At 39.6% G+C, this 17,659-nt stretch overlaps 1 protein-coding gene across 1 annotated transcript in view; it reads right to left on the bottom strand.

Moving 5' to 3' along the window:
• LOC129248420 (cell adhesion molecule Dscam2) overlaps positions 1-17,659 on the bottom strand; it is a 229,806-nt gene that overhangs the window by 69,139 nt on the left and 143,008 nt on the right. The window contains exons 5-6 of the mRNA XM_054887962.1: positions 14,801-17,011; positions 13,708-14,133 (exon numbers count right to left, since the gene is read on the bottom strand). Of these exons, the coding sequence (XP_054743937.1) occupies positions 13,708-14,133; positions 14,801-17,011 (2,637 nt within the window). The remainder of the gene's footprint in view (positions 1-13,707; positions 14,134-14,800; positions 17,012-17,659) is intronic.

The following is a 17,659-nucleotide window of genomic DNA, read 5'->3' as shown; positions in this document are numbered from 1 at the left end:
TTACTTTGGTGCCACACTACTACAAAAAATATGTAAAAAAAATTGTTTTTGTACACTATTTGATCTCAATAATAACATACTATAAAATCAAAGTGATCGCATTTTATTTTCTTAAAAAAAGTCCTAAAACATATTTATAAAAAATGAGTATTTGACCAGACTACTACCTTAAATAGCAAATGTTTCAAATTCTCCCTTATTTCTGGAAAACAAATTTTTTAGAGGCTAGCGGTTCTCTACGTTGAGAGAGTTTAAGTTTTCTAGTGTGGCAACATATTTCCTTATTTTTAAATACATATTTTAGTGTTTCAGTTTGATTCCATCGCCTATATTTGACTTTTTTCTACCCACTCCCACTTGTTTTTGCTTATATCACCGACACAGTTTCAGATATCTAAATCAAATATAGCCTATGGCATTCAGGAATATCGCAGCTTTCTGTACGTGGTAGAAATTTCAGGTTTGATTCAGCAGTTACAGTGGTAACTGATTACATAAAAAATTACAATAAAAACAAAATATATATGTAAATAAAAAAATTCATTTTTGTGTTAGTGTAAAACACGTTAGAGTTTTTACTTATATCACCGACACAGTTTGAGATATCAAAATAAAATATAGTCTATGGCATTCAGGAATATCGCAGCTTTCTGTACGTGGTAGAAATTTCAGGTTTGGTGCAGGAGTTAAACAGGTAGCTGATTACATAAAAAAAAAGAAATATAAATAAAAAATGCATTTTTGTGATTCGTGTTAAAACGAAATATAATATAAACTCCAACTAATTATAACTTAATTCAGTCCGAAAATTCTTACATGAATGTTAAAATATTTTTTTTTTTGCTTTTAATTTCTCCGTGCAAAAATTGTGCCAAAAAGTCAATCGCAGGAGTATTTTGGGCAGGAACCATTTCGGTAAATTTTTATACGAAAAATATTCGCAGAATATTTCATCGAAACTACTTTCGCGCTGCACATTTGTCATTTTTGTTTTTTCACTATTAAAGCAATTAGCGGTCACAGTAACAAGCGCAATGCAATACATTCGATATGAATAACACGAACAAATGCCAATAATAATAATGGCAACAAGCGCATCGAGCGCATGCTACGCGCAACTATGCACCGTTAACAGAGATGCAGCAAGCAGCGCGACCGCATATTAAGCGGATTTTAACCACCCACAAAAACCGAAAAGCTAACAACCTCAGCTGATTGCAAAGCAGTTGGCTGTTTGATGGGCGCAGTGGTATCTGAACAGCGTTGTTTTTGTTGTTATGCAATAAAGGCGGCAAAAAATGAAGATTTATCAGCAAGGCAGCCAAAAACAAAAGGAAAAGTGAAACAAAAAAAAAATACAAACATTAAAAAAAAATAAAAAATTAAACACTAGCAGCGCCAACGAGCGAGCAACAGCTGCAAACGCAGAACAAAAAAAAAAAACAAAAAAGAAAAACAAATGCAAATAAAAAAATGCATTCCACTTTTTAAATACAAACAAACCATATATTTTTGAGCAATGAAAAAAACGCGCTCTATTTACACACTAAGCCAGCTACAATACCAGCAGAGGCGCAAACTATGTAAGAGCACAACTCCCCAGTGTTGCCACGGCGCGGCGCTACACCAGCATGCAATATTTATGCGCAAAAAAGCGCAAAATTAATGCTGCGCGCAAAATGTACAGCCACAGCACATACAAATTCCCAAACAAAGCTGGGCGCGCACTAACACACTCACACACATGCATGCAAGCATAAAAGAGGCTCAGGTATTTTTTGCGTTAATGCAAACAAACGCGCTGCGCGGCAACAGCTGACGCGCCACCAAACTAGGTTAGGTAGTCGGCATACAAAAGAGCACACGGCCGTTGAAAATATTCTATACGACACGGCGCGCCTTTCATTGTCTATCTGAATGCACACATACACACGCACATGACGTCCACTTGCTGGTATAAAAGGACAGCTATAGCTGCTAGCCAGCCGCCTCTTGGCCTGCATTTTGTGTTTGCGCTGCTGTGGCACCCAAAATGGACAGCGATGGTATATTCGTTTTTTTTTTGTTGACGACGACGAGCTATGCAATCTGTGCAACTCTGTAGGCGTTTTTGATATTTCATTTACTTTTATGTTTGTTTTAGCGCTTACTACACTGCTTTTTCTTATTATTTCATTTTCATTTATTTCATTTTTAGATTTATTTGCCGTGAGTTCAATCGGCTGAGAGTGCAAAAGCAATAAAGAATCGGTGGCACTTGCTTTCGTTTCTAGCTTTTTTTGTTTTTTTTTTGTCTTCTTTTCCAAAGCAATTCAAAGCAACGTAGCTTGACAGTTCTAAATAACTATCAGCGCGCACAATTCGGTTTCAATGCTATCGATTTGCGCGTGTGAAAAAAAAAATTCGATAAAATGGTAAAATATCTAAGTTTAGGTGTCTATTGGTACAAAAAACAAGAAGAAAAACGCGCCTGGAAAATATCAAAAAACTAAATGTAAGTAGTAAAAGCATTTTTATTGAGGTCTGTGTCACATTTATGCATTGCCGTCGGTGGGGAGAAGCGTACATACATACTTTATATAATAGTTTGATCTCAGCCTCTACTGTGTCATGTGGCACCGCACCGCACCGTGCCGTGCTGCGCCACTGTGCAGTTGATAAATGTAAATGTAGTGTACGCTGCTATTCCCTGGTGCTCAGCCCTTACAAAGTTGAGAGTTGCCTGCATTTTTCTAGTCAAAATGTGCCATTTTTATGTGGTGACTGTCAGGGCTGCGCGTTACAACGCTCGCTAGGATGCCACTGTAAATGCGTGATAAATGTAGCTGAAATTTCAGTCAATGCTATCAGTGACGGCAGCAAGTGGCATTCAATGCCGGCAGGAAACAGATATAGTTTTTTGTCTTTTTTTGTGGAAAGACACATTTTTGCTTTGTTTTCTTCTTTTTTTTCTAAAGACAAATATTTTTTTGGTGTTGTTTTGAGAGTAATATTTTTGTCTTTTATCATTACTTACATTAGGTTAGTATTAGAATTGCAAATAAGTAGACTCAAAACCAACAAATTATTTGATAAAAATTGCAGATACGTAGCATTTATGTGATGTTGTCGCTAAGAAAAAACAGCTAAAAGCTTTCCAGAGTAATACTAACTGCCCTTGGAAATGATTGCTGTAGACCTGAAAGACTCCCTGAATTTTTTCAAGTTCAGTTAAAGTTAAATGATAACATTAGCTGAGCAGATGTGTTTATCAAAATATTTCGTTTCTGGAAATGTCTGCTGTAGAGTCGAAATTCGAATCCGATTTTCCTAAAGTGAGTCTAACATCAACTGAGCTGATGTATTTACCGCAATGTTTCATGTATGTATAAAGACAACACCAGAGAATGTTAATGAAATTTCATGAACATGCATTAACTGCTAAACATTCAGCTGTTAAATTACAGCTTTTAAAGCCTACTTTTCGAGGCTAAGTGTAGATGTTGGAGTGCAGATGTGAAACAGTAGCTTGCAAAGAGTATTGGCAGAGAATGTTAATGAAATTACATCAAATTGAATTTTTAAGGCTGTACTTTAAAAGTTGTATTATAACAGCTTGATTTTTAGCAGTTCACAAATGTTCATCAAATTTCATTAACAGCTCGATTTTTAACAGCCATTCCAAAGGTCTCATTAGCAGAGTGAGCGAGCGCACGCTTGGTGGTGTTGTATGTAAAGTTAGGAGCTGTAAGGGTATGCTCACCTATTACCGGCATTACAGATATGTAAATTTTAGGTTGCAATAATTTTTTAAGTAGCCCAGCAGTTTTATTAGCTTTATATGATTTATGATGTATAGTTGAATGGAATTACTAATCTATCCTCTAGTTTTAGATGCGGTTGTTTGTAAGTATTTATGTTGGATTTAAGTTGGTTGCGCTTTAGTGGCTTGGTTATTTTCCTAAAAGAGCGGATCGATGCTGAAATAGCATAAAAGAAATTATGTGTGATGTATCAAAAACTCTCGATTTATGTGAAAGGCTGATGCATGCCATATAACTGACTTTTTTATACCGAGAAAATGCGAAATATCGTCGGCAAAAAAAATTATCAAAAATGAACGAAAATCTTGAGCGACTTCGAAGTGGTACTTTGTTCTATTAAATTGGGCTACAAAACTTATGTGCCCAACTTAAAAAATAAAAAAAAATTCTAATTAAAATATCGATGAAAATTGTCGCATTTTTGAGGAAGAGGAAATCTATTATTTTCTCAGTAGTTGGATTTTCCAAGTTTCATTATTTGGTCATATTTACATTGCCAGCAATCACATTATTAATAGCTAACAATAATTTATGGTATTTCGTTTTGGGAATTTCTTTTAACCAACTGTATACCACCTTTTTTGCTTTGGTAGCTTGTATTTTTGCAGCTGGGTAATGCAGAAGTAAATTTTTTATATATTTTTTATAATTTTTTTCGATTTATTTATTTTTTTTTTCCAAAATAGAGTTTGAATCATGAATTAGTATGGCCGTTGTTATATTTGCATTAAAAAAAAATAATAATAATAATTGAAATTAAAAATAGATAAGTAAACAGACAAAACTTGTCAATATGTGGCGCCTTTATAATAATTTCGGGGGATGTAGATAGAATGTGGAATTGTTGAGATATTCTCTGCGGCATCGAAAGAAAAAGTTTTGTTTGTAAAAATTCTTTAATTTGTTCTTATTTATTTTATTCTTTATTTCTTCCTGAATTTACAGAATTTTTTTTCTTCAGATTTTTGTATCACTATCAGTCCAGTGAGTCGTAACTACTCTATCAAGCATTTCTTGTGCATATCTAAGAAAATCAATTATCTTCGTGATTTAAAGAGCTTAATATGGGATTTAACAATGGGATTTTTTTATTTCGAGGTTCCTTGTACATATAATGCTTTATATGCCTAGAGCAATGTTAGTGATCTAAAATATTCAAAATAAGGCTGGTGACTCCATCGCTGGCAGCAAACTTCACTGAGGTAATTAAAAAGTGTTTGAAATGAGTGATTGTGCGGGTATTTCTTTAATTACTGAATTTTATTTTTCGTTTGCAGGTAAAGCAGGTTTTCACAAAAATCATCCAGGCCATCCAAGCCAACGTACGGTCTTCTATTAGCAAATGGAACAGAACAAAGACGAGCAACATGAATCGATGGCTGAACGTAATGCATTGCATAAGTCCTTTGAGAATTCCTGAAGCAGGTGAATTAAAACAAAAAACAATACGATTCTACAGTTCGGCGCTTTGGAAGAGAATACTAAAAAAAATCCAATACAATCAAAAACAATTTAATAACAAAAATTCTATTTTACCTAAATATTGCAGCCATTTACTTAGATTTAATTTTTCCAAGCATTTAAGCAGATTACATTGTATCTGATAATATATTAGGTGTAGTAAAAAGTTCTGAATAACTTAGTTAGTGAGCCAAATCTCACGATATATACTCTGATTCAAGCTATCCAGGCGATTTCGAGGTGATACTATGCTTCAAAAAGTTCTTTGACAGTTTGGTGTTTGGTGAAGCCAGTTGAGACTTACAGCTTTCCAAACTGCAAGTAGAAAAGAGAAAATTGTAAACATTTTTCAGTATCACTACGACTAAGCTGAAGAGTAGGAGCAGAGTAGCAGCAGGCTACCAAACACGTTTAAGGGGTTTATACATCCAATACTAAACTGTTGGTGCAAATGCCTCTCCCTTATTGATAGTAAGAACGTCGCAGATGCGGCATGCTCTGGTCGATCAATCGACGGAAATATCATGGAAATCGCCGAGTCCAACGATGGAATATGAGCACTTATTCCATTGCCCAGGATTAGTCGGAACATTTTTTCAAATGAATGCCTTATAGCTATGTTAATGTCACACCCGAAATAAAGCAAAAAGCATTCAGAACTTTCTGCTTCACCTAATATTTGCATGTATAATTTTCACCCTTTTCACGCTTTAAAATGGCCCGAGAGCTTTTCAATTGTAATGCTATCAATTTTCTGAGCTTTTGTATTTTATTCGAACTGAATGGAGGGGTAAACCGTTACATGCATTACATGATTTAATGCGTATTAAGGGGGATTAAGTCTTCTGAAAGGCTGCAAGCGGGAGAAAATCATTTCGTTTGACACTCACACATACGTACATATATATGTATTTCAACTTAAAAAACAATGTTGTTTTGTATGGAATTATTTTGAATTGAATTGCAATAAATTTAATGCTAAATTGAATGGAGGTTTTGTATTTAAAAATTTGTTTAAAATTAATACTAAATTGAATAGATGTTTTGTATTTAACAATTTGTTTATCACGAAGGCGGCGCTTAAGAGGTTAAGCGCTAAAATGTTCTAAAAACAATTAAACCAATTTAGAACTTTGAATTTGAAAAAAAAATTTTTTTTGTGTAGTCTTATAGCATAGACAGACGGTGGCGTTAATCGGGATTAACGACATCGTTCGGAATTATCTCAGGAATTAAGACATAATTGAAGTGAATTAGCGGAATTTTGATAGCAACATTGCCGAAAAATGGCAGTTAGTATCCATTGTGAATGCAAAATAATGAAGCTTTTAAAGAGAACAACAAGAAAGGCTGGAGTTTGCACTAATATGTTCGAAATTACGAATATTTCGGAGCAGTTCGAGGAATTGCAATGTAAGATCTTTTTTTAAATAAATAATTATTTTATAGTATCAGGGCAACTGACCAGCCGTATTTGTTGCTTGCGTTACATCTTTTACTGAAAAAAAATTGCGGCAAACTTAATTTTTAGTTTTCAGGAAATAACATTTTTTCAGTTTAAAATTAAAAAAAAAAAAGAAAAAATTGTGTCTTTACACACTTTTTGCTACGAAATGGCGTAGTGTCAGATTTGTAGGGCAAGAATGAAGTAAAAAAAAAATTAATTAATAATTAGCAACATGAAAGGTGGCGCAAAATTAATCAACCAATTTTAATTTTGAATAACATTTTTACTAAAATAAAAAAATAAAAAATATTTTGAGTGAAGAAAATCTTTGCTTATTGCGTGTATGTTTCTATGCTGCAGCTGTCTTTTTAGTTTCAAACAAGAAAAACACAAAAATGCAAAAAGAACAAAAAACAAAAAATACAAAAAAAAAACCCAAAACACAAAACATAAAAAACAAAAAAAAATTTTGTGAATGATGCCACTTCAACAAAATATGAAATTTTAACCGAACAATTGTGTCTTCTCTGTTTGTATTCTTTAATCTCCCACACGGAAGAAACAAATTTAATGGGACTTTCACTAATAAGCAGATATGTATTCCAAGGAGGTTATAGGCTACGAGTTTGTTGCCTTGCGTTTTCCTAATGGAACACAACACCTCTTCAGTTGGCCCATTTTTCCCGTTTCTGGTCAATCGCTAGCTTTAAACGGTCCAGTTGTTGACAGTGGAGATCTGAGTTTAATCTTTGAGCATGCGGAAACAACTCATAATAAATGATTCCTTTCACGTTCCACTAGTAGAACCTTCTTGGCCGTTAGTTCTGGTTTGGCCACCGTTTGGGCTGTTTTATCACGCTTCGACCACGATCGTTTTCGCCCAATATTGTCGTATATTACCCATTCCTTATCCCAGTCAATATTAGTTTAAGATATGGGTCGATTTCATAGGGTTGGGCCAAGGATTCGCTGCTGGAAATTCGATTCACCATGATTCTTGGTGTTAATTGTTGTGGTTCTCAAACATTCAGCTTATTTTTTAATCCAGCTTTGCGCAAATATTTTAAAACTATTTTATGGTCGATCTTTAGCTCTTGGGCGATACTACGACTACTAAAGTCCCACTCAACTTCAATTGTTTCTGTGATTTTACCGACATATTCGACGACGGGCTTGCCTGTGCGAGGTGTCTCTTTAACTTTTTTTTGTTTGTTTAATATACAAGGTGAAGTCCAAAATAAACAAAACTGAGCTAAAATAGAAACGACAGGAGCTTTATTTTGATAACTTCGGGTTTATTTATTCAAAATAGTCCCCTCTGGCCTCGATACACTGTTTTGCGCGATCTAAAAGCTTTTTTAAAAAGAGTGTGTCAGGTCATTGACCGGAATGTCCTTTAGGATGTCGGTACGAGCCTTTTGGATGGCCTCTACGGACGCAAAACGTTTTCCTTTCACGGCCCAATGCAATTTTCTGAATAGGTAGAAGTCACAGGGAGCCAAATCAGGTGAATACGGTGAGTGATTAATTGTTAAAATGCGATTTGTAGCCAAAAAATCAAGCACAAGAGTGGATCGATGAGATGGTGCATTATCATGCAAAAAGCACCAGCTTCCTCCTTCGCGGTATTCAGGGCGAATTCGACGAATGCGATGCAACAAACGCTTCGAAATGCCAGGATAGGGAATTGCATTGACGGTTTGGCCCGTTGGCATGAACTCCTCGTGGACAATTCCCTTGGAATCGTAAAACAAATGAGCATAGACATGGTTTTTGAATTCTCTAAACGGGATTTTTTGGGTTGTGGCTCATCTGGGGCCTTCCATGCGGCACCTTAACGCTTAGTTTCAGATTCATGTTGGAAACACCACGTTTTATCACCAGTTACAATATGGTAAAGGATGTTCTCGTCTTTTCTCGCTTCTTTAAGTATTTCGAATGTTGAATTCTGAGGAATTTTTGGTCCTTAGTTAACTTGTGCGGATTGAAACGTGCACACACTTTTCGTAAGCCCAAATGATCAGTTAAAATGCGATAAATCGATGTATTGGAGATATTCAACTCCGATCCCATGAATTTCAACGATAATTTCGGTTAACTTGTTGATAAATTTACGAAGAATTTCGATGGAGTTTTCGGTGGTTACTGATTTTGGGCGGCCCGTATGTTCATTGTCATTTGTGTCCTCACAACCATCTCTGAAACGTGTAAAACACTCATGAACTCTGGCATGAGATAGACAATCATCGCCATACATTTTTTTTCATCAATTAAAATGTTTCGGTGAACGTTTTACCGATTTTAAAACAAAATTTGATATTAGCTCTGTGTTCGAAACTCAATTTTGTACCGATGACACAAACATACTGACACTTTAGATGCAATAACTTCGCTTTCACTGAACCGAATGTCACCAAGCTTTCACTTTATGACGCCAGTTTGGTTTATTTTGTACTTCACCTTGTATAAAACTCTCATCACCCTGTATACCCAGGCTTATTTGGAAGTATTTTTTCTTTATTTCACATGCGAATCTGTTTAATCTTCATGCATGACCTTCAGCACGAGCTACACTTCACAACTAAGTAGCACAATGAATAAATTTCGTTAAACCTTTAAATATCGAAACATATCATAGCCATCTAATCTATGCACTTTAACATTTTTTCACGGTGAAATTGGGACTCCTGCCCTTTCCAAAGCACCGCCATGAATTCCACTTGCCTCCAACAACTACACGCTTCCGCCGAACGTGAACGAGCCATGGCTATGAAGTGGTTAATACGCACCTTTGGGCGGTGCACCTATCTATCGCATTATCACAAAATGCTAATGTCCTATCTAAATTGCTGCCACAGCGCAAATAAAAAGGTTAAGTTGGCCCGGTACATGACCTAAACCAGAGCAAAAGCCATCGTGGCAATTAATAATGGAACACACACACACACGCACTCACGCGTGCATATGGACAGGTACATAAACCGGCATGCAATTTAGGCAACTATAGTGTGGTTATGTGAGTTTGCAAGTGTGTGAATGCGTGTGAGTGTTCAGCGACCGCAATGAACAGCTCCTCGAAACCACCGCAGTCGATGTGGTCGTTGTGGCGTGGCGTGTTTGTGGCTCATTGACTCGCCACTCCTCGCCAAATCGCCAAAAACAGAGTCATTTGCGACCGACAGCGACACAAACAACACAAACAAATGCGCCAACTAAGTTATACAGAAGGCAAATTCAAAGGACACGATAACATTAGCAGGAAAAGTGGAGCTAAGTGGAGTGATGTGGCGCAGGTGTTGTATGGGTGTATGGGTGTAGCGTGCAGTAGCTAGCTCGCTTGCTGCTGGTAAGGCGATAATTTTGCTGATAACCATTTTTACATTTACATTTTCACCTTAATGCCCCGCTTTGCTCATAATCTTTCCTCACGATGAGAGGAGGAGATGGGACAAAAGTGAAAGCGTTAAAAATGTGCTACGAGTATTTGTATGAGCAACAACAATGCAACAAATTGCACAAACATACATAAGCGAGTATTTGTATGAACAACAACAATGCAACAAAATGCACAAACACGCATATATGCCGCACTAGTACTAACACCACCAATAACAGCAATTTTAATACGTAGTTCCTTCACTAAAACTCACATACATGCAGGGCTAAGCTTAGCTATGTGTGCGTGTGTGATTGTATGTGTTAACTACATTTGTTACGCTGTATTTCTGGTTGTACTTTGACCCTGAGTCCTTCATATCCACCAACTGAAATTGGGTTGTAGCATAGTTCAATTCGCGTGTGTCCATCACCGCCACTTGATCGATGTGTTCGCATCGATTTGCTTGCTCTTCCTTCTTCCAATTCCCCGCCCTCGCCTTCTCATTCGACATATAACGAACGTTAAGGACTGTTTTCGGTTGATGTAGCAATTTTGTGTTGAGCCTTTTTCCACATTTTTATTTAAGTTACTGTTTTCGAAAGTGTTGTTGTTACATGTTTCACTTTTTCATTGCGGCTACGCAAGAGTGCACACTTTTGCGCCACTCTCAACCATTGCGTTGCGTTAACAAACAAATGAAAAATCGCCGAAAATTGTGTTGAACATTTCTTGTTAATGGAAGTAGGAGAAAAAAGCGAGAGCAACGGACACAGTTGCCGGATGTGAGATTTAGTTTTATAAAATGTCGCTTGTTTTATACGAAGGTGACTCGTTTAAAAATTTGAGCTTGAAAAATATTTTGTATACAGAGTTCAGTATTCCGAGGAACAATGCATGGCGAGCCTGCTCTTGCTCTTACATACTACGAAAGACCAAAAGGAAAGGTATGAAGGTATGATGAAAAGGCATCAACGAAGTATAGGGAAGTTAAAATGCGATCAAACCATTTAAAGAAATAAAAGTGCGCTGGTCCATTTATTATAAAAAAACATCACGAAGTTTAAAGTCACTCCATTTACTCCAATAGTCAGGCAGCTCATAAATCGTTTCTATCATCTAAACATTCATCTTAGACAGTAAAAGAGTGTTGCAAATTATAAAAAAAAAATACTTGCACAATATTTTTCCACAAATCCACTCTGAGTGCTAGGACACAGTAACATTAAAGATAATTGTAAGGCTGATGAGTTTGCCATATTGGGCTCCTCGCTCCAAGTCAAAGTTGATGCTAGGACAAGACAACAGGTAAACTTCTAATGGACAGACACACCACTAGTGTTGCTAATTACAAATGGAAATATTTCAACACCTGCGCTTTCAGTAGGCAAACGTGGCCCGAAAGAAAAATGGGTCACACTAAGAGTCTACTTAAATTATATTAAGTAGGACGGATCTAAGAATCGTCGTAAGTGCCCTATTAGGTCACAGTCTAATAGGAAGACATGCCGGTAGATTAGGGGCACCATCCAATGACTATTCCAAAGGTTGTCAGGATATAGAAGATGAAGGGACAGTCGAACACCTTCTATGCAGGCTCTGTATAGATTACGGTTGAGATTGCTCGCTTTTCTGGGCAACATTGCGGATGTTGCGAACCTGAAACCAGCTAGTATAGTCAGCTTTTTAAAGGTCACACAATGGTTTAGAGAGGACCAAGTAGAGTGGCGTGTAGTAAAGTAAGATTAATTCCGGTGGTATCACAAGGGAACCAGATTGTACTGCGGATGAACTGGCTAGGAAGGTAACTGGTCCTAAATGAGGCAGTTCCGCCTAGTATGTAGGCATCTCATTATCCTCAAGCAAGCTCTAGATCAGGTTACTCTATATCACGCAAGCCAACAGTAGATGGACCACGGAGGCGACTTGGGAGATAACTAGACAGAACTGGTCTAGAAGGAATGGTCACAGCACTAGCTTCCGCTTTAATCTAGAGCAGTCTTCCAGTAGCACTTAATAAGAACTCATGGGAAACGACAGCGGTTTCCTTTTAATAACTTCTGCCACAGCTGCAGGAATGAAGAGAAGGTGGAGAGCATTGAATACTTCCGCTGCAACTGTCCCACTCTAGCCTGAACGCGATATGGCTTTCTAATCTTATCTTCTTCCTCTTCTACTTGATTGGCGCGATAACTGCTTAAGCGATTTTGACCGAGTTTAACAAATCGCGCCAGTCGTTTCTTTCTCGTGCCAACCGGCGCCACTTGGAATCGCCAATTGAAGTCAAGTCCTTCTCTGTCTGATCTTTCCAACGCAGATGAGGCCTTCCTCTTCTTCTGCCACCACCAGCTGGTACTGCATCGAATATTTTCAGAGCTGGGGCGTTCGTTTCCATTCGGACGACATGACCCATCCAACAAAGCCACTGCATCTTTAAACGCTGTGCTATGTTTATGTCGTCGCAAAGCTCGTACAGCTCATTGTTCCAGCGCCTATGATACTTGCCGTCACCAAAGTGCAAAGGTCTAAAATCTTAAGCGGAATCGTTTTCTTAAACACTCCAAGAGACGTCTCTCAAACAATCTAAGAACGCCGGATCTAAAGCCATACTTCTTTGTATATGTGGAAGCTTTAAAATACACAGGCATCCACAGCTTTTCATCAAATTTTAAAGAGAAAAAGGTTTCACCACGTTGGGAATTAGGGGTGGAACTTGAACGTAAACTAATGATATCTCAAAGAACCGTCGGCCTAAGTGGGCCGCTCTACACCCTTATCGAGAGAGACAACCATCGTCAACCCTCCGTTGGGCACCGGGGTCTAGCCAGACCTTTTCGACTTTGGACATGACTTTATAATTATGTAACGACTTCAGTTTCCAGGTAGCTTCCTAAAATTTAATTTTCTATCGATTTATGGATAGAACCTTTAAGCTAAGGATCCTCGAAAAGCCGAAAAAGGTGTCCAACGGGGGGTTAGCCAGTTTAACCGATTGTATAAAGAAAGGTGGACCTCCAACGTCTCGATTTAAATTCTTACTGTCACGAAGCACTCTTGAGTCTAGTCAACTTTTGTCCACCCAAAAAACTATTCAAAACCACTTTTTTTCCCTTTGACCCGACTCTTTAGGAACTGCATGTTGCCCATTTTTTTAAATTACTTTAACTGCCATATTGGCTGGACTCATTGATTTGGGTATGGCTTGGTGTTGCTGCTACAAAAAGAAGATTAGTAAAAATGTGAGTGAAAGGTAATCACTTCACGACACAGATGCTTTATAAAACTCTGGCAACACTGTCATTTAATCTTGACCAATACCAAAAACCGCATTGCTCGTTTACAACTACTCAAACTGTTATTGCCACCAAACATTGCCCCAATTCCAACCAGTGCTGATGCTGATGCTGCTGCCACTGATACGGCCCTTGAAACAACGGCAATGCAATAGTTAGCCAGCCTTTGTGGCGACGCGAACAATAGCAGCAAGTGCGAGTAGTATATAACGAACAACAGCAACAGCAACAACAACAACATAATACCTACTTGCACACAAAACATACGACCAAAAAAGAAAAGTAAAACAAGAATACAAAAAAAGTACAAATTCAACTACAACTTACATTCATTTCCCGGCATCGTGTGTCCTGTTAGGCCTTGCATGCCAACACCTCCACCGCCACCAACGCCAACACCCACACCACTACCCGGATGATAGCTATAGCCATTTTGTGTTGCGTAAAGTGCACTCTTCTGGTCCTCCATGCCCAAGGCGAGATCCATCGAATGTTCAAGTGCTTTGTTATCGAGTCCACTTGCCGGATAGTACGGCGGTGGCGGTTGACTCTGTTGGGCGGCAACAATCGACGGTCGCACCGAGTCCATTTCGTAATCCTTGGCAGCAGCACTCTTTTTCGATTGATTGCGTTTGCAACGACAGAACATCAACAATAAACCGACAAATAATGCGAATACAATACACGAGACGATTATGGCGATCAGGGTGGGTGTAGCCAAGGCGGATGCCTCAGCAATGTAGGTGCGGCCAACTGCAAACCAAAAACAGAAAAAAACATTATATCAAATAGATCAGGTGAAGTGAGAGTACAACTACAAAAGTGTAAGTAGTATCAGAAAATGAAATAAATAAGAAAAAACAAAAAACACAAGCACATAGCACAAGCAAAGTGTGTCAGCGAGTTGAAGGCAGCATTTGAGTGGCGGCCAATGTGTGCGTGTGTGATTAAATCGATGCGTTGATGTGTGGCAGCAAGCGGAATGCTGTCGAAAGAAAAGTAGTGTGGGGACACATGGAGTATTCCTCCTTCTCTGGCATGTATTTTCCTGAAGCAGATGTAGCCTGCGTTGGGCGCCCGCAAGGACATGCCAGTCAATGTATGTTATGCTTGGCTGGACAAATGTACAGACGCACAGACGGACAGCGAGATGGAAAAATGTCCGATTATGTACAATTTTTAATCGAAATTCCGAAGTGTCGGAGAAAAACTTAAGAATTAACAAATGACATATGCCCGTCTATGCTGAATGCAATTGAAGAGTTTGTCGAGTTTGTGAAAAACTTCCACCGAATACTTGCATAAAATACAGCTACACAACAAATCCGGGCATTCAACAACGAACACAATCACACACACACACTCCCACCTATACACACATCCGCTTAATTATGCCTCCCTCCTCTCAACATATACTTACTCTCCGCATTTGTATGCTTGCCGCAATGTTCCTGATTCGACCGTAGGCATAGTTTCACACGCACTGTCGGCCTATTATCGTCCTCCAAGGCCAGCGTATTCATGTCGACATCATCATCATCATCGCCATCACCATCGCCATGACCGCTAATGTGATTGTGGCCCAGCGAACGTCCACCGCCGCTACGATATGCCGGTATGTGGCGATCAATCACAGTCTCCTTAAATGTCGGCCCATTGCCGGAGAGCTGCAAATTCACAGTGTCGACAACTTCCCATTGCGCCATCGGTGTGTCCATGTTGACCATTGATTCGACTATGGCGACTAACGATAGACAGGTGGCGCCTACATTAATGCCCAAAGTGTGCGTATTCGGATCGTAGGTGACATGTAGTGGCGGTGGGATTTTACTCACTTTTGTTGTGGTCATTATCTCGTTGGAGTAAGGCGAACTGGCTTTCGTGTTGAGTGCATTCACCTTGAAAGCATAGCTCTGATGCTGGTCGAGCGAAGTAACCCTGCATGGATTATCGCGTTGGCAATCGAATTCCAACCATTCGGTGTTGCTTGTGGCAATGGTGGCACAATCGGGTATGAGTTGCTCTTCGCGAGGCATGGGCACACGTCGATAGCTGACGAAAAATTTCGTATTGCTCAGACCACCATCAAAGCCGGGATCCCAGCTGAGCGTTACGTAATTGGAGCCTACATCTACGGCGCGTGTATTTGTCGGTTTCTCAGGCGGTCCTTTCTGTTGCAGACGTATTGGCGCACGTATTGTGTCCAATGAGTTTACCACACGGCAAGTGTACTCGCCATAGTCGGCGTGTGTAAGCGAGTTGATGCGCAGCACCGACGTGTAGATGTCATTGTTGTCCGTGGTGGTGCTGATTTCATAGTGCCCATCAGAGGACATAGTGAGCGGTGAGGGATTATTGCCAAATTGCCATTGGAATTCGGGCTTGGGGTAGGCCTGCACTTTGCACACTACCTCAGCAGTCTCGCGTATATCGAAGGCCACCTTGTTGTATTGATGCAACACGATGGGCTCGTGTTCGATGCGCAACTGCATGCTCGAGTTGGCCGAGTTCACTTCGTTCTCGTAAAGGCACGTGTACAAGCCGCGATCACCCGGCACTAGCTGATTGCCATTCGGGCGCGCTTTGCCGCGGAACTTCAGCATGCTTTGCACGGTCACCATGCCATTAGGGCCCTGATCTGGATTCGTTTTCACCTCGTACAAATTGAGTTCAGGCAAGATTTCAGCGCCGTCCTTGAGCCAACGTATGCTGGGCGCTGGTTTGCCTTTGGCGCTGCAAGTGACCGCATAATCTGTGTCGGCAACACGTCTCGTCATGTGCTGCTGTAGTTTGGCGAGGAATTGAGGTGGCTGATGGATTTCAAGCACAATGGTGGCCGACTTGCCAATGCCCAATTCATTAGCGGCATGACAATGGTATTTGCCCTCATTGCCGAGATGCGCCTTCGGTATTGAATACTGTGGTCCCTGCGCTAGAATCTTCTGTGTGCCGGAAAACTCACCATCCATGTCACGGAACCAACGATACTGAGGTACGGGCCAACCGGGCGGATTAGCCGAGCAAGTAAGTGTTACACCATTACCAACATGCACAATCGGTTTGTTCGGCGTTATGAATGCCTGGCCGGGACGATGACGCACCAACAAAGCCACCGTCGAATTACCAACACGTTCGCTACGTTCTTGTCCATATGATTCCATTATATTCACAGCACGACATATATAATTGCCTGCATGCTCGGCACGCACGGACGACAGCGTAAGCACTTCGCCGGAGTAGCGGAATTCGGGTGAGCCTTCCTTCAGCCATTCGATGGTAATTGGCGCCGGATTTGCGGTCACATTGCAACGGATATTAACCGTCTCGCCTTCCTCTGCCTCACGCGTCTTCGACTCAATAACAACCGTCGGCGGATATAAGATGTCCAGTATGAGTACACTTTCGCCTGATTTGCCGAGTCCATTATCTGCTGAGCAAGTATATTTGCCAGCATCCTGCGTGCTTACGCGGTGTATGGTATGCACGAGGGAGGAACTAATGAAGCGACCATCGCGTGTCCAACGTACATTAGGCACTTTCGGTTTCGCATCGACATTACACTCCAATTTCGCAGTACGATCACGTTCCACACGAAGCGGATTTTCCGGACCAACATCAACGCGGGGAAAATCTGCAATAAGAAAATGAAATAAGAAAATATTAATAAATGTGAATACATTTCGTGTTGATACTAATCAAACTGTTGTATTGTAATTAAATTTAGAAAGTTGAAGGAAAGAAACGCGTAAGCGTAGACAGCCGAGGCAGTCGTGATGACGAGTTGGCAAGAGACAAATTACAGAGATAGTTGGATTTTTATTTGCAACAGCAAGCATGGATATGGATTACCGGCGGACGTGGATATGCATCATTGATGATTAGGCGAGAAATTTATGAAAGGACACGCAGCGGCAATGAACAGCACTGATTAAGCACGAAATGACTGCGAGAAAACTTAATTAATACGAAGAAAAAAAGTGAAATCTCTGCTAATAAACAGAAGTAAAGCGTAAGAATTGCTAAGCAGTTGGCGTTAATTGGACATTAAAGAAAGCACGAACGGATTAGTGAGAAAGATAAGAAAAAATGAAGAGAAAACAAAGGAACTTGACTGCTGGTGGTTAGAGGACTGCTGGCGGGACCTGGAGGGAGACTATAGGTTGACAGTAAACTAATGAATGCAGGAGAACAAGCAGATATACAGGATCGACGAGTTGAATCCGAAAAGTTTTTACAGGGCTGAAAATGGAGTTTTTAAAGGGCCGAAAACTGCTGGTAA

Source organism: Anastrepha obliqua, chromosome 5 (assembly GCF_027943255.1).
Source record: "Anastrepha obliqua isolate idAnaObli1 chromosome 5, idAnaObli1_1.0, whole genome shotgun sequence".
NCBI classification, from domain to species: Eukaryota; Metazoa; Arthropoda; class Insecta; order Diptera; family Tephritidae; genus Anastrepha; species Anastrepha obliqua.
This window is presented reverse-complemented; position numbering and strand designations above follow the sequence as displayed.